Below are 23,664 nucleotides of genomic sequence, written 5' to 3'. Positions count from 1 at the left end.
CTCGGACAAATTGCAAACCCACCCAAGAACTATGATTCAGACTCTACAGACTTCAGTTAGCATATTAAACATTAATGTTCATGACAGTACAATATGAAAAGACTGAATAAGTATGGCTTGTTTGGAAGGGTTTCCAGGAGAAAGTGTTGCATCTGAAAAAATCACAAAAGTGCTGTAACAATGAGAGATGAGACCATAATGCACAACACCACATCTGGACAAAATCAATCACAGCATTTCAGCACAAAACCTCATACCAGCTGTCGAGCACTGTGGTAATTTAGGCTTGTTTTGCAGTCACAGGACCTGGGCACCTTTTGGTCAATGAGTGAACCGTGAACTCCTACCAAAATATTCAAATGTAGGGTATCTGTCCAAAGTATGAAACCTGGCTAAAACTAGGTGATGCAACAGGACAACGATCCCAATCACAGTAGCAAATATAAACAGAATAGCCAAAAAAGAAAAGAATCCAGATGTAGCAATGACCCAGTCAAAGTCCAGAACTCAGCCTGACTGAAATGCTGCAGCGGTACCTGCATCTGTGCATAAACAAATGCTGACTGTATGTATGAATAAAGCAGCTGGAAGATAAAGAGATCACCGATATGATTGAAATTGAAAAATGTATGCTATACTTTAAGAGATATTTTGCACTGGAATAAAAAACAGAACATAAGGTCGCCGTTGCCTAATGTTTTTATGCCTATAGAAAATGAGCTGTTCCTTCCCGTGACGAGCCGAGACGTCTCACCTGTACAATGTCTCTCTCTGCCACCTTCCCCCGTGAGGAGATTCTGACATCATCACCATCCAGCTCAACCATTGCTACAGAGAACAAAAATGGATTTTTAAACAAATCTCTAGTATACCTCAGCATCAAAATTATGTATACACTCTTTTTTAGTTCATCATGAAACTTTCCAGAGCAAATATGTCTTCATACTGTGAAGTCATTTACAATATTTATTATTCTTTGCAGAAAGTCTGAGCTGGTTTAATAAAACAAACCATCCCTAATCCGAAGAGGCAACAAAGTGCTTTCCACATATTTTGTGTGTAGTTAATATTCTCACCATCAAACTCAGCCTGGCCAACTCCAACAATGATGATAGACATGGGGAGTTTGGCTGCCTGTCATAAACAAGAAGAAGAGACAGTCAGTTGTCAGTCACATGCCAGGAATACAATATTTTTTTTCAAAAAAACAAAAAAGAACCAAAGCCATCAAAGTTTTCCGCAGAGCATTAAAGGGTTACATTTCCAATTACGTTTATTTATCCACCAACACACATCTCATTAAAACAGTCAGTATGAACCGACATGCACAATTCCCCAGAGAAGACATAAATGATAATGGGCAAGATAAAATAAGACAAATATAAATTAGAAATAGCATAAGAACGTTGTCTTGACTATGTTACACATCACATTGTGTTGTATAGTTTTGTTCCCAAAGGAGCCAAGAGAAAACGCAAAATGCATTATTCAAACCAGGGCCTTCAAGGTGGATACAACTGTCAGCACGCACAGAATTTGTTAGCTAATCAATATACACACATTCACAATCTCATAGTAAAGATAACATAAGGTTATGCAATGCTCTTGCAGTTTGCAGAAATCCTGCAAAACCCACTCAGTATAAAACCCTTTATTCAAGTTTGCTTATAGAAATGATTCAAATGCTTTTAACATCAGAACAGAAAAGGGCCGCATGTTGTGTCTATTTAAACGACAGTCAAAACAAATCATAAATCTACAAGATAAAAGGGGGCATCTTCTCAACGGTTTGTGGTGTAGAGGTTACTGCACTGCATAAATTCAGACCATGGCATTGGTGTGCAGAACGTGAAAGCCCTGGCACGAATGAATGAATGATATATGCTTGTGGTAGAAATGCATTCACAGGGGCAAAAGTAGGTCAGCTTTCCTGGAAAAACCTCTCAAGGGGAGAGGCCTGTCACAGATAGGAGTAAATAGACTGAGGAGGACCTCCCCTTTCATGGTCTCTATCGTTTTTCTCTCTCAGTCTCTATTCCCGATTTATTTCTTTTCTCCACTAGTGTTATTCCTCATGACCTCTTGCTCTCGCACAAAATAGCCTATATATTCTATTTTCCCAGTTTCCAGCAGACCAAAACCCTCAGGTATATACTTGCCAGAGCTGATACTGTTGCTTGAGCTGCATTATTCAGTTTACACCATTTGTTACTTTGCGTGTACTGTAAAGTGTCACTCCTCCAGTTTTTCTGATGCTTCACTTTCACTGCAGAGAACCACAACAAATCTAAAGGGACTCAGTAGATATCCGCTGTGATATCAGCAGTTTCATTTAATATTAAAGGACTACAGAAATATTTTGGGACAGGAAGAATGGCACCACCATGTTTCAATCATGCCCATGAATTTAATTCTTCACAAAACTTTTACCACAAAATCTAAATATGTACATTGCCTCTGCAGTAGCTTTCATTTGATTCTGTACCAACACTGTTACGTATTCTGTATCAGGTTGCTCCATCTCACCGAAGCTCGAAGATGAAGACCCAAATTAAGCTCCCTAACAGGAAAATATCCACAGTTTTATGAGGTTCCTGAGTCAGTCTCACCCAAACAGCAAAGTGACAACTGCAGATATAATCTAAATTTCGCATACAAATTAATTTATGTCTGTTCCTCTCGGGCTAAAAGCAGGCTCTGCTTTACAATTTTATTAAAATGAAATTTTCAGTTTCAAGGAAAAACATCAAAGGAAAAGAGTTGCAGACTGTATTTACCTCTGAGGCTGTTCTGTCAGATAAGAAAAAAATATGTAGAGCTGAGTGTTGGACACAGTTACTTGTTTATGATTCATCGTTCCAGGGCAAAGGCTGAATACCTAATGAAGCTCTTCCATCCAAAGAGAGCGAAGTCAGGTCCAGTGGCTGCAGGATGTGGCAGGTTGAGGTTGAGCAGAGCGCAGAGCAGCAGACAAGATCTTAAAAGGAAGGTGTGGCTGTTCGAATGGTTTGATTAACAGTCGCAAATTCCCTTTAAACCCAGTCTGCTGGGGGTCTGAACACTGTGTTCCTGTAAGGCTCTACCCGCTCGACGATGACTGATCGTCAGCCTTACCTCTGCGGGCAGATTCCAGCCAAAGGTGAGCTGCAGTGTTGTCAAGACACATGAAATATGCAGCAGGCAGTATGGGACAAAACAAACACCATGAAACTTTAAAAAAATTGGCAACACTGTTGCCTCAGATCTCAGATCAGAGCACAGAGGTTGAATCTCAGCTGAGCCTCTAAGCCTCTTGAGGGTCTCAGAAAGAAATAAAAATATTGGACAAACTGAGCCTCTAAGAAGTGGGGTAGAAAACATCCCATAAATCCTCAAATCCAGTGCTACTGGCTTATAAACCCTCAAAGTAACAGAAAGCCTGAGAACAGTGCCACAGAGTGGAGGAGAATGGAGAGAGAGAGGTTAATATCCTCAGGCTAGTGTTAAATCAGCACTTACATTCACTATGGCCTCCTTGGTCTGAGCCATGTCCGAAATCACTCCATCAGTGATGATGAGCAGGACAAAGTACTGAGATCCGTCCTGCACTGCTGCTGCATACCTGGGTGCAAATGGTAAGTGGTAAATGGCCTGTATTTGTATAGCGCTTTAGTAGTCCCTAAGGACCCCAAAGCGCTTTACACAACCAGTCATCCACCCATTCACACACTGGTGATGACAAGTGTGTGAATGTGTTGTAGCCACAGCCACCCTGGGGCACCAGTAGGCAACGGGTGAAGTGTCTTGTCCCAAGGACACAACGACCGAGACTGTCCAAGCCGGGGCTCGAACCGGCAACCTTCCGATTACAAGGCGAACTCCCAACTCTTGAGCCACGATCGTGAAACTGACTGTGACAGAATGATTTAAGCACAACAGCTCATGTTAGAAAAAAAAAAGTTATGAAAAGCGCGCATGCAGGAGCAACCAGAGAGAAACTCTTAGAGGAGCAGAAAACAACTGTGTGAGAGATAAAAAATACATTAAAAAATATATTCCTCAGAAACAAACTCTCTCCGCACAGTGTGTGACACAAGAGCTTAATATAGACACGTAAAGAAGAAAAATATGTTGTATAGCTCTTCACGTCTCAGAGGTCTATCTAGACACTCTTACGAAACCCATCAGAGACACCACAGTGAGTGTGGCCTAGATTCAATCGCCCATCGCTGGCTGCTCTATGAATAATTTGTTAAACTGTTTATGCAAGTGCAGCAGTCTTATTCTTCTGGAACATTATTGATTGCCTTGCATTCATCTTACTAGACTTGATGAGCAAAAAAAGAGGGAGAAATGTGGCAGATCATTGCAAGAGCCAAGGACAGGTCAGAGGTGAAGCTTCACTCTTTGCATCCTGCTTGGTCAAATTGACTGTGAGGCACCGACAGTTTAATCAAAGAGCGTGCCCTGTCTGTGACAACAGCAAAAGCGATGGCTGCTGTTTAGGGGATTAAAGTGGCATTTGTCTTCCTTAGCTGACTTACAACAATGTAGGCCACACTCACTGGAGACTGTTCAGTGTATTAGCAGAGTACTAACAGCAGAGTCAAACTCAATTTGTAGATTCCTACACAGATGAGATCCTTAAACTGGCTAAAACATTAACAACTCAACATCGTACATTTACTATACATTATGCATCATGCATGAACATCTTTCCCCCTTTTATCAACATTTCCTGACTTCAATAACTTATCAGCTTTCTTCTTGTGGTGGATGGAAAAGTTGAACATGCACATTAAACACAACTACTCAAATGAACTGCATTGTTAAGATCATTTCCTGGTTATGCAAATAGTTATCTTTTCATCAGTTTTAAATTGGACATCCTTCTGAGACTTTTATTTATTCTTTTTTTTATTCATTGACATTATGCATAAAGGTCTGCAGGGGAATGTTTTCTTTGGTGCGTTTTAAATTAAATTAATTTAAGCTGCAGTTTGTGCTTTCAGTTATCTCAACACCCTAATCTTTAGCTTCTGCCAGTTGTTAGTGAGGCATATAACAGGATTTTAAGCTCTAAGACTGGATGATTCCAGGCTTGAAATAGCTCCTCCCACTCTACAACATCACTGGGGAAAAGGATTCTTCACAGTTTATAACTGTTATTATACAAATCAGTAAGAGATAGAGAAAAGCAAATATTATCTACATGAAAACCTGCAAAACTAATACTGAAACAAAAAGTGACATAAAAGCCCTTCAGATGAAAACAAGTTACACATTTTCACTACTCAGACTACATTTCTCTGATCACATTTGTATTTTGATTTATCTTTTTGATTAAATACAGATGATCTACTTACTAGCAGATAGGAAAAAGCTCTATTTTAGCACCATAATAGTTTGTAATTACGTAAGGATGGATATGACATCCTTTAACCTTCTGTCAGCTGTAGGGGGTGGGCAGGGCATATATATATATATCTATATATATAGATATATATGTTACATTTTGTTAGTTTAAATTTTGCGTGTCGTTTTATTGAATAAATCTTTTTGCATAAGCTCTATTATTCTACTACAAGATTAATCTTTATGGGGAAAATATTAACAAATACACTTGAAACACAGGTCACAGGGACACGTTATATACATGGGACTTAATATAGTAATATCACAACTGTTTTTAGCCGCAAACAGCACATTATGTCTTCTGTGTGTTTAATGTACTGCTGTCGGTTTGTAGGCACAGCTTTTTAATTCACTTTGTGCACTTACTCTATTTGCAGTGACAAGGAGTTTGTAATGGTGAATTAATGCCATGCCTCATTTACAGTAAAACTCATTAAGTGACTAGCGTGGCTCATCGATACATGTCACGAAAGGCTGCATGACCATTTACAAGTTCCCTCCCAGAGACGCCGCCTTACCTCCCCACGTTCATCACGTTATATGTCTGCAAAATAAACGTCTGGCACCACAAATCCCTGATTACCATTTCTATTTGTCTTAGCCTGGCAGCTGATTGTTTATTTTCCCTTCATTATTTCTACTCAATTCACAGAGAAACCATCACTCACTGTCCTAATGCCTCTGATGGCATGGCTGCCTGCTGAAGATTATTTACAGACTGACTTTCAAAGAAAGGGCGATATATATCCACTGTCATATATCCACTGGGACAGATGTTTGCGTTGGTACCTTGCCACATGATTAACAACAGGAGCAAAGTTGGTGGGTCCATACAGCTGAACTGTCTTAAGGCTTTGATGGTACGCTTCAAGAATCCCCTCCATACCATTACAGTACGGGTTGTCGACGTTGCCATTCTGAGGAAAAACAACAAGACATAAATGGTACAAAAACACGACTTGCTTAAAAAAAACCTCTAGGAAACATCCAGCAAGAGCTGCTAGTGTTTTAATAAGCTGAGTGTGTGATGATGGTGAAACTGAAGAAGAGGGCTTAAGCCACCAATCATCAGAGTGATGGTACTTAAATTACTTTGATTTAGACACCAGGGTTACTCGAGTAGAACAATTCACTAGACCATTACCTGCACATCTGTGAAATCAAACATTGTGCAATCTTTATGCTGTACAGTAAAGTTCATGTGAAGGGGACTAGCAGGTTAAGGATCATTTCAGGTCCCATCGGTCAGCGGTGCATGTATGAAAACCATTCATGACTAAAACAATACAACATAACTTTTAACTGTGAATGGTAGTGGTTAAAATGTCTTTTTCTGTGTGGGCAGGATGGCCAGATTTCCTCAATCAAACAAAAGTAGTTTAAAAAATTAGCTAACACATTAAAGAATCAAATATTCATACAGAGCTTCATTTAAAGTAGTGTTTTGTGCCAATCATAGCCACAAACTGAACCATATCCACCGCGTGCCCAGCTAAGAGACAAAATTATTTATTTAGGACTACATTTATTTAATTTTTTAAAAGCAGTGCTCTCAGTCAATTTTACTCAACTACAAATCAAAATATTTAGCAAAGAAAAAGCTTAAGGAAGTTTGTGTGTTACAAATTTAACAAATGCAACAGAAAATTTAATTAAACAACATTTAGGCTTTTTAAAAATATTAAAATATAACCAGCGGTCTAACAGCTATTCCACTTTTTGCAATCAATTTTTAATGAAGAAGAAAACAGACTCCCCTGCACTGTCTGTAAAGCTCACCACTGAGACAGGTTCACAAATTATCAGCGGGATTTAAGCCATGTGAGGAAGAAAAGGTTAGGTCATTATTCAGTCATTCTTGAGCTCTTAAGCTGCTCTGATGCTTGAGTATTGTCCTACATAAAATTCATCGCCCTCTTGAATGCTGCAGTGTTGTGTGGTATCTTCCAATAGCTGGCAGAAGGTCTGGGAGTTGCATAAAAGCTCCAACTTGCTCATCCTTAATGAGCACAGTCCATACCAGAACCTTCACCACTGTGCTGGCGCCAGTGGTGAAGTGGTGTCTGATGTCTATAAGTGATCCAGCCACACACATCCATCTAGAGGCACTCTCATTTCACCAGTTCTAAAACCTTTAAAAAACTCTGTCTTCATACATTTCCTGGACTAATCTCAAATATGAAATTTGTGAATGTTATTTTAGTGGTGGGCATGTTTTCTGTCTATGCACTTGGTAGTTTGTACCTCAGGACAACATGTTGACACTGAAGCATCACAGGTTTCTGCTAGTTTCATGTCTTTTACGATCAGTCTTGCAACCCTCTTTACTGTAAGCCAATAGCTCTTTAGATTTGCATGTTCTGGAGTTTGGAAATGTAGAAATAACAACAAGATCAAAAGACTCACTTGCTTTATAACTGTGCATGGAGAGTCGAGGAACTTCAGGTTGTAATTTGGTCAAAGCTAATCAGTATTGTAAATAATATAACAATAGTGATGCAGTAACTGTATGTGCCACGGGTACTTCTAAAATACTGGTGTGGAGTTGAGGGCTGAATGGCGTTTTGAAAACACTGTTTTAGCCGACAGAGATGTTCTTGTCAAACTTAGCTTCAAAGGTTAGCGTCCTTGCCCATTAAGGCACAGTCCAAAGCAAACATACACAGTATAAGAAACATTTCACTCAAGACTTAACTTTACTTTTAAACCCACTTACATGAGTATGGCAAGAAAAAAAGAGAGACTTCAATTATATGCCGAGATGAATCTTAATTCACAAGTTTTAATGGAAACATGGAGTGATGCAGACATTACCCTGTAGACACAGTCCTCATTAGGCTGTACTATGCAGCAGCCAGAGCACATTACTGAGTGAAGCTAAATTGATTTAAGAAGCCGTCAGCCTTACAGAACCTAATTTGCACTATAAAAGGTAAATGGAATTCAGCCTGAGCTCCGCATGTCAGAGATGTAGCTGCTTTTATCTCAAAATGCACACATCTACACTGCACATTCAACATGCTTACCCACACGTAGAAAATAAACACACAAATGAGCACTCCCTGGGATCACCTCCAGTGGGAGGGCCAAAGTCATCTTCCCACTGATTCAGATTAAGTCAATGAACCAGATGCCGAAATACAACGTCGGTGTCTAAAATAATCACATAGTTTACTCACCAGTGGAAACTCGTGGGAAACCCTCCAATCAGGGGGCAGCTTAGCACCGAATCCTAGGGCAGGGAACATCTTATCACTGTCATAGTCCTGGATGATCTCTCCAACTGCCTTCAGGGCCATGGCATAGGCATTCATCTGGTATGGGTTCATGTAGTGTAGTGAAGTGGACTGTGATGGATTTCCTTTTAAGAAGAGAGAAGTCAGAGTCACTGATGCAGACCATCAGACTGAGAGGAAACTGACAGCCGAGGCAGGGGAAACAAGAGCAAACTAAAGCTAAACTGAAGATTTGGGTTTGAGGAAATGACTGCCTTATTGAAAATAACTGTAAAACTTGATGTCTATTTATTTTGCACTATAAGGCTTCCCTCCAGATAATAAGAGCCCTTATTATCTCACAGAATTAATATGTTTGCTGATTTAGTAGTTGGATAATATTATTAAACAGATTAATGATATCACTGAATATATTTATCTCTTATTTTTATTACAACTTATCCCAGATGGATCTAATGAGTGTTCGTCAGAAACACAATAAATACTTGTGTTTGATTACACTAAAAAAGACGCTTCAGCTGAGAGGATTTGGCATCTGTGCTTGACTGGTCATCTACTTTTATATTTTAAAGCTTCAATGCCATTAAACATTATGCAGAGACAGATAACTAATTAAAATAAACACTGGTATAAAGTGTCTTCTGTGTGCTTTGGTGTTAGTTCTACTGGAGGGATGAAAAATTGCTCTTCCAAAAGATATTCCCTTGGTTTTTTGTTAGTGATGGTGGAGCAGATGGTGCCGTGAAGCACGTTGGTTTAAAATCTACCCTAGGTATTTAGTTATGCTGACATCTGGTGACAGTGAAGGCCATAAGATGTGTGAGGCACTATGGGAAAAGCCAGCCCAAGAAACTAAGAATCCCAGCTGTGCACGCAAGTGGCCAAGCAATCAGGAACAGACAGACTTTCCAAAATTTCAACTGTTTGTTATTTTAACTTCACTCTCTGCAAATATCTCTCAAAACTATGTGTGGAAAATGTTGTTTATTGAGCAGTTACTTTCGCATAAACTGCTATTTAACCAACACGCTGTGTTGCCTCAAATCCACATCCTGGAAACCTCTTGCTTAGGAGGGGAAAACCCTGACTCAACACACCTGGGAGTGCAACCTGGCCAGTCAGCCAGTGAAATTTACCCTCTTAGTGATGTTGGCAATTGCCCCCTAAGCCTGTGGCAATAATGCTCTGAGGATTGTGAGTGATCTAAGGTTTCTTGCAAACCTAGTGGCGTTTTTAACAGAAGTTTAATCACTTATGAACGTGGTACAACTTATTGTTGGGATTTTCTCTCTATTATTGCAGGGCCTTTGACCTAGAATATAAAAGGACTTCGAGGCAATTGTTGATGTGAATTGGCGGCATATAAATAACATTCAAGTGAATTGAGTTGAACTAATTTATAACACAGACAGGTTGCTCTCAAAATGCAGTCAGTCTGCACCACAAGACATCTATGACACATCAGGAACTCAACTGAGCTGGTTGTATTCTGGTTGTATTCCTAAATAAGAGCAAATTGCAGAGCGTCTATGTCATTTTGCAGTTAAATCAACATCCTGAAGTAATTTTGTCACTATTTGTGGTGAAATTTCTGAATTTCTGTATCAAATCTGTGGCGTTCGGAGATTCTGACTGAATGTTAGCAGTAAATGTGAATTTCTGGGTATGTAAACGGCAACAGATGATGACACATTTGCAACCTTTCTGGATTCATTACAGTTAATCACATTATTATCATAAACATTGCATGTAATTACAACTTGAACCCCTTCAGTTTCATACTGATATCAACTGAATCCAGCTTATTGCCACTTTATCGCTGTCTTGATGCACCAGTCACTTTAAAAAGGGCAACTGACTGCAAGCAGCTGCAAACCCAGTCGCTGCATTTGAAGTAATCGTCACACAGGCAACAAGATCACAAGTTCATTGTACACGAGCGCACAAATTTTATTCATACCACGGTCTCCGGCCACTGAAGATTTTCGATTTTGTGCATTTTTATATTTGTACATGTTTGGGTATATATACTATAGCTACCATCTTTTTTAATTATCACTAATATGATTTAAAGTTTTCGTTTTATATATTGCAGGCTGGCAGGAGCGCTTAATAGTGTCTGACATGTGAACACCTTGAAAAAAAAGGGAGATCACAGGCAGAGAGGAAACTCCAGCCCCTCTTTGAATAATAGCAAATCTTCTAGTTATACATGAGATGACAAATGGAGGCAGAGCAGGGCGATGGTTGTTGTTGAAACACTCACCATTTGATGCTGTGAAATCAATGGCCACTGTGAAGTGAATCTGAGTCCTGAAACAGATGAATAGGGGAAAGGATGCTATTAACAAAAGCGAGGCAGGAAAACTCGGTGCTGCAGTTTAATGAAGCTCTCCCAGGTTTCAGCATCCTCTGTGGTCTTATTTGAGAAGAGGTGCGACAAAACTGAACCACAAACAGTGTTGACAATATATCTTTTGGAGTCAGGCTTTAATAGTTTAATTTTTAAAACAGCGAAGGAGATACATACATAAATTATTTATTGCTATACTGCATCCAGAGGACTGTTCAAGCCTTTTAATGATTACATTACTTAAAGATTTAACAGCACAACTACAAGACCATAAAAAGCAGAAAACCTGATAAGAGTACAGCCATTTCCCCAGTGATTTGTACAAACACATAATGAGTCGCTGCAGCTGGCTTAATGAAACATCCGGAAAGATATGGGGATGAACAAAGCATCTGAATAAAGTAACTCAGTTTCATTCACTGCGCCCAGGCTGAAAAAGCAACCTACAGCCAAAAAAAGAAGTCAAAAACTACTGGATATTTTTTATTCATGAGCCCATAATGATAGCCAAAACCTTGAAAAGAAACTAAACATGGCCTAACTAGTCTCTGCTGGATCTGTTTATTTCCCGAGAGAGAGAGACGAAGGGAGCGAAAGGAAGAAGGGCGTAGATCTTTCATTGCGATTAACACTGATTGCCTTTTCTTAGCTTCACCTCCATTCAGAAATTCCCACAAGCGCAGTATTGTAGATAATGGCACCGTCCTCCTGGGGAGGCTCTGACCTCAGCTCATTAATCAGCATTGAGCCGAGCATTCAGCTGACAAAGGGGAATTGTTGCGGTGGCATGTTGCCTCGATTTGAAAGTCTGATTTCTGTGGTTAGTTTGAATGTTTGGCTAGAAAAGCTAGATGGTGGGTTAGCATTAATACTACAGGACAGTAGACTCTGGGCATGTTATTCAAATTGTCTGTTGGATCATTATGAACAGTTTCATACTTAAACATTAATTGCTGAACTCTGACCTAAAATAACCCACAACATGGTTCAAATTCTGAAGTGTTTTTTTGCATCACATAGCATTACCTTGCATCATATTTGTAAATGAATAGTTCAGTTTTGTGCTCTCTAAATGTCTCCAAATTGATACTGCGTATAGGAAGGAAGAAAACACCTTAAAGTACCTAAAACCTCTGGACAGCACTGCAGGCCTATGTTCTTGGGACAAAAAAATCTATATGCATTCATGTTGACTGATGCTGTAATATTGCCAGTTTTGGCAAACAACCAATGGCTGATCTGGAGATGTTATTTTTATCCTTGTCCTTGACAGCTGGTAATTTCTCTGTCATTTTTTTAACTTTTATGCTCCTCTTCGAGCAATGTATCACTCAGTGGACAAATTAATGTACCATCACCATTTCCTATATTTCACCAGGCGTTTTTAAATCTGACATCAGCCTTTAAATGGCCTCATACAATCTAATTCAACACAAATCTTTCAGCACAGGTAGTCCGACAATTCCCTCTTGGCACCGGTTTGTCCTTTCACTCTGCCACTCAGTGTCTCCTCTCCTTTCAGTTTTGTTCCAAGCTAAAATGACGGTTCCCCAAACAGTTTGTGGATCACCTTGAATTACAGCAACAGTATAAAACAGGCAGAAACGTATCAGTGTCATATTGACTTTACCCTTCCAGTTAGACAAACACCATATGGCAAGGGCCTGTAATGTGAAATGCCTGCAGACTAAGCAATCTGAGCAGGGTGGGTTATTGTATGCAATGCAAAACCGGGAACAAACAATGTACCTACAGTTAATTTACAGTCTCATCAGTATGCTCTGGAAACATAAACTACACCAGTGAACAGACTGCCACAACAGTAAAGATAATTAACAATCCACTGCCACCTCATTAGTGCACCTACACTACCTCTCGTTATTTTAATATTTTGCTGCCAATGAGCCAGACTCTCTCATAATGTTTTTTAAATGGTCATGAGCAAAAATTCTCAAAGGTTTTTGACAGGATATTGGAATTTTTTCACAAATTTTCAATCCAGTTCTCATACCTGACCATTTTCAGAGGAATGATTTTTTGTCTGTTAAGCCTCTTGACACTGACCTGTGCATATTTCAAGCATTAAAAGGCACCTATCTCAGGTTTGTTATGCGCAGTCTGCCCATTTTATTAGTTCAATCTGTAAAATATACTAACACGGTTAGACATTCATAACATTGTATTTTTGTACCAACGAGGGGATTTCCAAAGAACTATCTCAGCATTGTGCGCAATGCTTCCTTAACAAATATGAGGAAACTGGAAGAGTGGAGGGCAAAAGAAAAAGTTCAGTGCGCCCCAGGGTGGCTGTGGCTGCAATGTAGCTTGCCATGACCAGTGTGTGAATGTGTGTGTGAATGGGTGGATGACTGGATATGTAAAGCGCTTTGGGGTCCTTAGGGACTAGAAAAGCGCTATATAAATACAGGCCATTTACCATTTTTACCATAAATAAAGCCTATCAACTGCAGATGAACAGTATCTGAAAGTCATGTCCTTAACAACTTTTTAAAAAGCCAGCAAAGACCTGTCATAGATTAACTGGGCTTTCAGTTAATCCACCTACTATTCACTGAATCCACATCAGAAATTAGTTCACAGGATATCAAGAAGCCATTATTAAGGAAGGAAATGGCGAGGAAACAACTGCAGTATGCCAAATTACACAAGAACTGGAAATCAATGAATCCAAATTTGAAATACTTGGCTCAAACTGTTCTAAGTCTTTCCCAAGGGGGTCAGGAGAGAGGTAGAACTTTAGGGAAACATTTAAGCCAATGGTGTTGGGGAACATTTCAAAACTGATGGATGTTGAAGGTAAAAAAGCACCATCAGCGCCACTATGTTTTGCTTCACCTAGCCATGGTATTAATCCAACACCATCTGGAAAGCATCTGACTGGCAAGAGATTAATTTTTCAGCATCACAATGATCCCAAACACCATGCCAGTAACAGCATACCTGGATAGAAAAACACACAGTGGAACACTAAGTCATGGATTGGCCTCCCCAGAGCCTGAACCTCAACAATACTGAAGCAGTGTATGTTCATCTTCACAGAGAATGGAACAAAAGGCAGCCAACATCCAAATAAGAGCTCTGAATATGCGGACGTCATACCAAATATTTACTTTCAAGCTCTTAGAATTACTGTTTTTTGCCTTATATGCTGCATTTCCATTCTATTGCATATGTTTCAATAAATCGCTGCCCTTTTACTAGCAAAGTATAAATACATAATGCAGTCTAACTGTTATACTGACAGGGGTTTCTTTATTACTTTGTCCATTTATAGCAGTGCTAAGCTAGATTTTAAAAAGCACCTCAGACATTTGTAAATGAATGAGTCATTCTATAGATTACACTGAATTCGAGCGTAGTACTGTAACAGGATGTCACCACAACAACAAGCCAGTTTATAAAATTTCTTCCTCCTAGATTTTTAACTGAAAGTGGCATTAATGCAAAGTGGAAGCATTTAGGAACCACAGCAACTTAGCTACGAAGTTACAGAGCATGATCGCCACTGTCAATGTGCATAGTGTGTAAAAGTTGCCAACACTTTGCTGACTCAATAGCTGCAGAGTTCCAAACCTCCTGTGGCGTTAACATCAGCAGAAAAACTGTGCTGGGAGCTTTGTGGTATGGGTTTCCAAAGCCGAACAGCTCCAGAAGGTGTAATGTTAGGTAGTCCACTACTTCTCTATATGCTGCATATTTAGAAACTTAAAAAACTGCATGGGACATGATTGTAAAGTATTGGGGTTATCAAGCAATAGCTGTACACTGTGAGAACGACATTCAGCCAGACTTTCAAAAGAGCAACAAGCTAAAAACAAATTAAAAAGCTAAGTGGGCGAATGTAAAACTGGAAAACAGCAAAGGGGACATAGACCCCATGAATATCCATGAATATACAGCATGTGGCAGTAGAAGAGGCTATCAAAAAGAGTAGCAGCACTAACACTGCTGGAAACTGTCATTACTGTTTCTAGCTGTGCCGATTCCCTGGACAAAACGTATATCTTTGTCATACATAAATTTAAAGAATTCAAAGTGAACTGTTCTGCCTCTGGTGACGGTAAACTCAAACTTCTGTATGATCACAACAAATCACCAGACTGCACAGCCTAGCAGACCAGAAATATCTGTAAGGGTTTAGCATCAGTACATCTTGTTTAGTTATCATGTGAAAGTGCTTTGATGAAGTTTATAGTCCATGACCACATTTTGCCATGACAGACAAACACATGCAGATACACATAAAGGGAACAACACTGCATCACAAAAATAACCTTGCAGAAGACTGAGTGTCACAGCTGAGAAACACCTCTCTTTCAAAAGTCAGCAAATAGCAAAGGCCAGTAAAAGAAGCAGACGAAAATAAATTGTATGTTTCTGTGCAGTGCGATTTTGCAGTCTGACCACAAAGCTAACCTAAATCCAATAAAAAAAAAAACCCAGTATCAATTTCTCAGGATATTTTGGGATGAAACTATTAAACCTTAATAAGATCTCAACACAATAGAAGCTCCCCACCAGCCTTTATATGACCAATCTCACTAGAGATTTAATTTAAAAAGAAACATTTCAATATGTGATGAAAAGAATATAAATCTTTCATTAGCCTCTCAAAGCAGCATGTGGCTTTTGGACTTTAATTACCTCTATTTGACTATATCTCTGCCACAACTGGAGGTTAATGAAAATTAATGAAAAACCAATTCACTGTGAAAACAGTCAGAGTGCAATGGTGGGTCTTGAAAAGAAATTGCTTTTTCCCCCCTCTGCGTCACATATCATCCAAAATGCACCGTGCTAGTTATCACCTGTTAGAAACGGAACAGCAAAGCAAACACACATGAAAGGAGAGAAATCAATAGCAGCAATCTAAAATATCAAATCTGATATCAGATCTTTTGTATACAGCCTGCTGCTCAGGCTCCTACTCACATTTCTCATCATCTGTCTGAATGACAGTGTTGGCACGCGTTCAAGTAGAATCTTTTGCATCAGTTGAAGAAAACTAATCTCTTTCACTAGGCAAGTACAGATGCCAAATCAAAACTAAGTGATCCACGGGACAAACACAGAGTGTTCTGTGCCTGAATCCACGAACTGCATTTTTTTGTTCTTGCGAACGAGAATACATCAAAACAAAAATGAAGCCAAAACTAAATCTTGCAAGTTTTTTCTAGTGATTAGAAGAAACTTGCAAAATGCGCAGTAACTTTCCAATGTAATCTTATTCAACTTTTACATATTTGTATTTTTCCATAATATCACAAAACTGTGGTATTTGTTCACAGTAAAAATGTTTTTGTACTAAATGTATGTAGGAAATATACCTTGTTTCTGACTTAGTTCTCACACAGCTAACCTCTTGTTTCTCTAAGCATCTTTATTTTTCACATGCTACATAATTAAATAAAACAGCATAAAAGTGCACATAATGTAGCTGTCAAACTGTACTTCTCATTTCAAATGCTCCCAAACCCCCATTAGCAGTTTTCCAGTGTTTCTCAACACCCATTTAAAGGTTGAGGCTAAATAGGTGAAGTTAATTTTCATAATATGGCTAATGCAAAACATTTTGAGACACACATTTGACAAAATTATATAACTAAATATCATCTAACTCAGTGATGACAAGTATTTGCAGTTGTCTTAAGTTGTTTCCAGTCCTCCAAATTGGCAGTCTCTTCATGTGTATCATTTTTTAACGATACAGTTAATCTTTCCCATCATGGATAGGCAACATGGTCGTTGTTTTTCTTTCAGCACTAGTAAGCCTATTCTGATTTATTTTCTTCATCAGTCTGTTATGCAATCTGCTTCAAATCGACAGTCTGCTCAAAGCACCAGTTTTTATGCACCTTTTCTTATTTGATAAATTTTTCACAATTACGGTAATTTGACAGTCGGGTGGAAAAGTAAATAGATCCTATGGAGATTTGTTTTATGATGGGATATTTTGACATGCAAACCTCTCTTATACTGTGTCTATACATAAAGGATATCCAGGACTGTTCCTGTTGTGTCTGAAAGCAGCACAGCATGGGCAGCAGCGTGTGTCGCATGATTGACAACAGGACCAGAGCGTTTTGCAGAAACCCCAAAGAGCAGACATCAAAGTCTGTGTCAACATTGGGAAATCTGCAATGGGAAACTTTAAATATATGGGAGAGCAGAAAAGAAATTAGCCAGGGAAGATGATTTTACAGAAAGACTGCTACTGGAGAACTTCCACGGGGACTTTCCTTGAAGACGTGCAAAAAATTAAACCAACTGTATATGAAGATGAATGGTTAGCTATCAGGGAAATCGCTGGCATCTTTAAATTCTTATTTGTCACGTTTCAGACAAACTTCACCCCCAACCATAGCATGCAAGGCGCTTCTGAGAAGGAGCAGCACAGTATTAAAGTGTGAAAGGATCTCCATCAGCAGGCAAGAGATTACCCAACCTTCATGATTATCAGTGTGATAAGAATAGGATGCACTGCCACTGCCCAGAGAACAAACAGCAGCCTTCTGTCAGAAGCATGACCTAGAGCATGCTCATCATTTTCTCTCACTCAGGGGTGCTGTGCACTGAAAATCTGTCCCCAGGGTCAGACTGTCAACACCATCTTTTACTTCAGTGCTCACAACTTCTCACCAGATATTCTTCCTCTTCCCCAAAATGTAACTAAAGTGGAAGGATTAGGATTTTAACACACTGGAGGTGATCCAGTATCCATCAAAGATGCTGCCTGATGCACTGACAGGACTTCCAATGAGTGTTCCAAATATGGCAGCAGGAACAGTGTATCACTGCACGAGGAGACAGTTTTAAAGGGCAGAACAAGCCAAATTTAGATCAGGTGCAGTTTTTCATTGCATCTTGCACTGAACACAGCACAGCAAAGAAAAATACCTCCTCAATCATTCATTCAACAACAATATTAATAGATTTATTGTAATACTAGTCTTTGCCCTCAAAAGCTACGACTTCATCCTTTAACAGAAGTAACTTGCAGTTTAAGTTACTTCTGTTAAAGGAGATCTTCTGCAGTATCCATGCAAAAAATCTTCCACAGCAAGATGTTTATGGGATTTCTTGCAAAAACTCCCAGTTTCAATTATTTATTTCAGTGGGTTTCAAATATTGCCTTTCTACATCTTAACCAGGTCTTTCAGTGACACTCAGTTTTTACTTACAATGTCTTTAGGATTCAGCACACTTCACCTTTCAAACGTATGCCTTCACAGTAACTTGGAGCTTTCTTTGCTATAATGCTGAGCACATAGTTTAATCAAGCTGCAAGCTGCCCAGTCCCAAAGCAGCAATCCCAACTTATAACATTTTCATCACCATGCTCCACACTGGTTAAGAGATTCTGCTACTTGGTCTGTGCCAAACGTGTTTGCTGTCACTGTGACTGAACAGCTCAATCTTTGATTTGCCTGTCCAAAACAAATTATTCAAAGCAAGCTTGGGCTTTCCTTATGTGTCGCCAATTTTCTTTTTGAACAGCAAAGGCTTGTTCCTCACACTTTTCCCATATGTATCAAAATATCTCTGATTATAGTAGTAGTCTAAAAACTACCAGTTCTTGGAAACTGATCTTGTATCAAACTGTACTAAGGCTGTTTTATGGCCCAGTCACATAGGAAGTGACATGCACTGTGCTGTGCACTGAAACTCATTGTTTCTCTGTGACTTGCACAGAGCAATAATGGTTTCCCGCTGCTCTGAGCAAAGTGCAGCATAGGCATAAGGCCAGGGAGCATTCACATGCACCACAATGACATACATCTGTGCAACCTATAGAAATGCAGACAAGAAGCTGGCATATGTATTGTAGTAGGTGTGAAGGCCATGGGCAGCAGCAAAAAGTGACATACTATGAACTCAACACAAATTTTGAGTTATTGGATCAAACTAGTGGTTGGCGCAGAATTTGCTGCTTCCTATGTGAAAGGGCCTTAAAAATAGAATAGCGGCCTTCTTGCAACTAGGAAAAAAATGATGGTTAACCAGGGATTGCAATGACTTTTTTTTGCATTTGGTGACTGTTTGCAAGTAAGTACAGCAACCAACCAGTTGCCCAGAGGTTAAACATCCAATGTCATCATGCTCTGAGCAACGACTTTCAACTGCAAGGTGAGTGCACAGGTCGCCCATTTCCAATCGCGCTCTAACTGCGATCACTCTCAAAAATTTTGACAAAGGTTTGCAAATAATTGCCATCTGTGTCAATCAATCTGTGTCAGTCTGCAGCAGTGAGTGGAAATTGACACGAGCAGTGCACTCAGCCGGTTATGCAACTTGTTGTATTAAAGGTTTCCAGGTTGTATAGGTTGTATAGCAAGGTTCCCAGACACTAATGTGATTTTGCTTGGGTTACCACAACCTGATTTCATGTAATTGACAACTTTTTTTGCCATTTTATCGCTGTCTTGAGAGAAGCATCAGAATCAGTTTAAAGGTAGCAACTGCAGGCAAGTGGTTGCAGAACATTTCAAAAGCAACAAGATTGCAAGTTCACTGCACACAGTTGCAACAATTTTAGTCGTGCATCAGTCTCTAACCACCAAATGTATTTACCTTTCAATAGGTCTTAAAATCTGCACAATTCAGATGTAATACTAAAACAAAGTGCTTTATAATTTGTTGTTTATCAACTCTTTTTTTTTTTGCTGATGATAAATTCAATAAGTGAAATAATTAATAAACTTAAAAACAAAAATTTGCAACACCATAAATGTTTTAGTGATGGAAACTGTTAAGGAATACACGAGTTCATTTCTGGATCCATGCCATCCTACGCATTAAAAAGTAGTTTGGGTACAACATTATTCATTAACATGCTAAGTAAGAATTAATGTTGTGTTACACGTGGGATATTGACTTAAATTTATCATTCTCAAATTATTTTTGACAGCTGAGTCTAATGACATCCAGAATACATCTACATACTTTACATCTGCTCTCTACCTCTCAGATGATTTGGCACATAAGCAACTTGCTGACAACTTGCAGAGCTTTATTCCAAACAGAAACAAAAAGGTGACAAAAGCCTTGACTTAACATTAGCTCTGACTTAGAGAAGAAGATATGAAACCGAAATACTGAAACTTTCTGCAGCCTGTATTTAAGTGTCGTATTTTAAGTAGTTTGTTCTAGACAAATCTTCCAGGAGAATTTAAATACACAAGCACCGCCATTGTTAACAGTATTTCTCAAAGAAATCACTGGGGAGACAACAGAAGGGACAGAGGCAAGTCTTTCATGATGATGTAAAAAACCTCAGGAGAAAAAATAAGTGCACAGATGCTGCAGAGATTTTCCTGCAGAGATCCCATATTTTTTTCAAAGCTGCCACATCTTTTTAAAGCAGAAGCCTTTGTCATCAGCCTTTTTCACAGGCACGATGGGCTTCTAACGTCTCTAAATGGGTTGTAACAAAAAGATGAAGTACCACTCCACATATTGCCTGGGTCACATTAATTAATGGGATCATCTCTTTAACTTCTGTCTGAAAGAGTTTTATGTGAAAATTACCACAGGATGACTCAAAAGCTGTTTCAAGCTTCAAAATAAAACTCAATGTTTTAAAAACGTAATGAAAGCAGCTTGTGTAAAAAGAGATTTAGGTGGATGCAATGCATAGTAGCACCAGTAAGATTTGCACAGATTTCAAATCATTCAATAAATCCTCTGTAACAGAAACAAACATGTTCGTGTTCTTGGGTCCAAACACCAGATTTCTTACACACAGCAAATCAGAGTAAGGTTCCAACTAAAATAAATGCACCAATGGGACTTAAAAGGTCTGTGGGTCATCTACTAGCATTGTGCTAATTTATAAACAAAGATGCAGCCAGTTCTTGCTAATGACAGGCATTCTACCAAGAGCAGCACTAATTAGCAGGTCACAAAACATCAGATCTGATGACAGAGCAAGCAATGTGCCAAGCAAAATAAGTCAGTGTACGCACAAGTGTTGTGGAAACATTGTGGCAGTTCAGATCAATTACCTGCAGCTGGGAAACGCAGAGTTTTGATATATGGGCAGGTTCTGTACGAAATTGCTGTAGAGTGTGGATAAATGTGTGTGGTGTCTGGATAATTCTGAGTGCAAGATTCAGAATGATCGGCTCCATCACCGAGCGGGGGTGGGGGGGTCGTGGTTTGGTCCCGCCTTCGCCATTGTGGTTGATGTGGAGGTTGGGACGGGCTTAGGGCGTCTGGAGAATCCCTAGGGACGTTATCCCTGGAGGGCTTAACCCAGGGGTTGTGGTCATAACCTGGTTAGTGGCTCTGGTTGCTCTTAGAGGGTGTTCTCCTTGTGGCTGCGTGCAGCAGGCCTGGGGGAGGGTCTGTGCTGGTGGACGTAGATTACTGGCCTGGTAGCCTGGCTGCCCCTGAGTGGATCCGGGGCAGGCGTGGGGGCTTGGGGTTTGGGAGTGCTTCGCCTCCGTGCTAGGGCTCTGGCTGGGCCTTGGGGGCTTCGGTCCTTGTTGGTGTGTCGCCAAGGTTGTGGGTAGGTGCATGGGGGCTCAGCCCTGGCGCAGGGGGCCTCTGGCGCATCGGCCTAACTAGGGGGCTCTTCAACTGACAGGGAGTTTGTTCCATCCTTGCAGGAGTCCACTCTGCAGGTGGGGGAGAGTCACAGGAGAGGTGGAGAATAAACTTAACCTGGGTGTCTACTGTCTTGTCCAGTCTGGGAGATGATTGAATGTTAGGGTGGGTACAGTTTCCTCTGCGGTGGGGTCGGGTGGGCTGCCCCGGGTCCTGTGGGGCTGGGCGGTCCTGCTGCCATAGGCCCTGGTCTGGATGGGCCTGGGCCCCCTTGCCTTGGTGGGTGCCGAAGGACGAGGGTGCCTACTGGGGTCAGCGGGGGAGCTGGCCCCAGGGAGGGGCATCTTGCTCCTCCCTTCTTTTCCTCCCCATCCCCGGCTGCCTCCCTCCAACACACCCACCCACACAAGTAGGGCCTTGGGGTGCGGGTGTGTCACCAGGGTGCAGGGGAGGCACCCCCCCCCCCCCCCCCCCCCCTCTGTCCCCTTCTGGCCACCCGTGCCTCAATTTTATTCCACAACTTAGACATCCACATTACTCACACTCGGTCTGTGTATTCAACCCCACCTCTGGCGCCGGTGCCCACCTCTCAATTTTAAATCCATGTAGACATTGAGGGTTCTCGGGAGGGGCCGTGCTAGCACCTGCTGCTCTCTGGCAGCAGCACCATTCTCTCCCGTGTTTTAAGTGCACCTTAGAACAACACGCAGCAACACTACATATGAGCAAGAGGAGGGAGGTTTGGAGCCTTCACACACCCCTGTTCTCTGCTGGCTATCGGGGCGGGGGAGGCTGGAAGGAGGTGTTGGCCGTTGGAGGCTGGAAGGAGGTGTTGGAGGTGTAACGTGGAAGCACAAAGGGAAATCACAAGGAACTACCTAAAAATAGACATTTTAAACCCTTATATGGAAGGTCTTTGGAGTGGTGTCTTTTTCTCTATATTTAGGAACCGTAGCAGTCTGACAGAAAGCGTCTCTTTAGTTTGAAAATGGCTTGGGGTTGATAAAGCAGTTTCTAGTATTCCTAACCACTCAAAGTGCTTTTTACACAAGCCACATTCTCCCATTTACAAGCACACACACTCTTAAAGCACTTTTATTCTACTGTATTCAAGTTAAGCACTTTATCTAGCACACACACACACACACACACACACACTGATAGATGCATCAGAGCAATTAAGATTCAGCTTCTTGCTCAAGGGCATTTCCACATGCAGACCAGAGACACTGATGATCAAACTGCTGTCCATATTCACAAGTTCCTGTATATGAAGACAAAATCCAAGGAAAATGGTACACTAAATTCTTTACAGACCATTTTTTAATCTTACTTCAAGACATAAGCATGTTTACTACTAATTATTCAACGCACACTTATAAATAAATGCACACAATTTTAAACAGGTCAGTGCAGTCTCTCTCACAGCTTGGTTTGAGGCCCCTTTTTTTCTAAATGTCAGTTTAGAAAAAAGGCAGTAGGACAGTGCATGTTCCCCAAGTATCAGCTCTCATATGTAGGTTGCTGTGAACTTGGATAATTGCTTATCTGGTTTGGTGAATCCAAAATGATGATAGGTTGCCCCATCATAAAAATGAGAGAAAAAAAACCCCAGAAGAACTAAAATCTGAGAGCAAATACAGCACAACATAGTTTGATCTATCGTATCAGTACTTCTAACCTCATTGTTTTCCCATTTCCCCTCTTCCTCCATTTTTCTTCGGTTTCTCAAGGACAAATTAGATCAGAGTCGAACAAGTAGAAAAAGGTGAAAACACTGCTGTTTTGACAGTGGGTGAATGTGTGCTGTGTGTGAGGGTACAGTGTGTGTGTCCGTTTGTGGGAGCTGGAGAGAGACCAACGGGACAGATCTGGGACACTCAGCCACCAGCAGCAAAGCAGCAGAAAACTAAAACCAGGGCAGCCACTGATCCACTGAGAAACATTTCCATATGTGACAGGATGTTCGCCCTTAATTAAGCCCTCAGATCTTCTCCATATTCTATCATAATCATTCATATTCATTTACTCCGGAGTTGTGGCTGTGGACACAATCGTTTCCTTCGGGGCCACACTTTGAGCTGTTATGTGAAAAATCAGAAGCACCTCAGT

At 40.4% G+C, this 23,664-nt stretch overlaps 1 protein-coding gene across 2 annotated transcripts in view; it reads right to left on the bottom strand.

The window, feature by feature from the left end:
* The window catches only part of cpne5a (copine Va), a 90,563-nt gene that overhangs the window by 4,525 nt on the left and 62,374 nt on the right, over positions 1–23,664 (bottom strand). For both annotated transcript variants that reach the window (XM_085258654.1, XM_085258655.1), the window contains 6 exons: positions 10,897–10,943; positions 8,574–8,755; positions 6,184–6,311; positions 3,499–3,601; positions 1,077–1,134; positions 755–828 (listed from right to left, as the gene is read on the bottom strand). In XM_085258654.1, coding sequence (XP_085114780.1) covers positions 755–828; positions 1,077–1,134; positions 3,499–3,601; positions 6,184–6,311; positions 8,574–8,755; positions 10,897–10,943 — 592 coding nt within the window. The remainder of the gene's footprint in view (positions 1–754; positions 829–1,076; positions 1,135–3,498; positions 3,602–6,183; positions 6,312–8,573; positions 8,756–10,896; positions 10,944–23,664) is intronic.

This window comes from Mchenga conophoros, linkage group LG20 (genome assembly GCF_057382185.1).
Source record: "Mchenga conophoros isolate Kocher_MC1m ecotype Shallow Benthic linkage group LG20, M_conophoros_male_GT1.1, whole genome shotgun sequence".
NCBI classification, from domain to species: domain Eukaryota; kingdom Metazoa; phylum Chordata; class Actinopteri; order Cichliformes; family Cichlidae; genus Mchenga; species Mchenga conophoros.
Note: the sequence above shows the minus strand (reverse complement) of the source record. Positions and strands in the feature narration are given on the sequence as shown.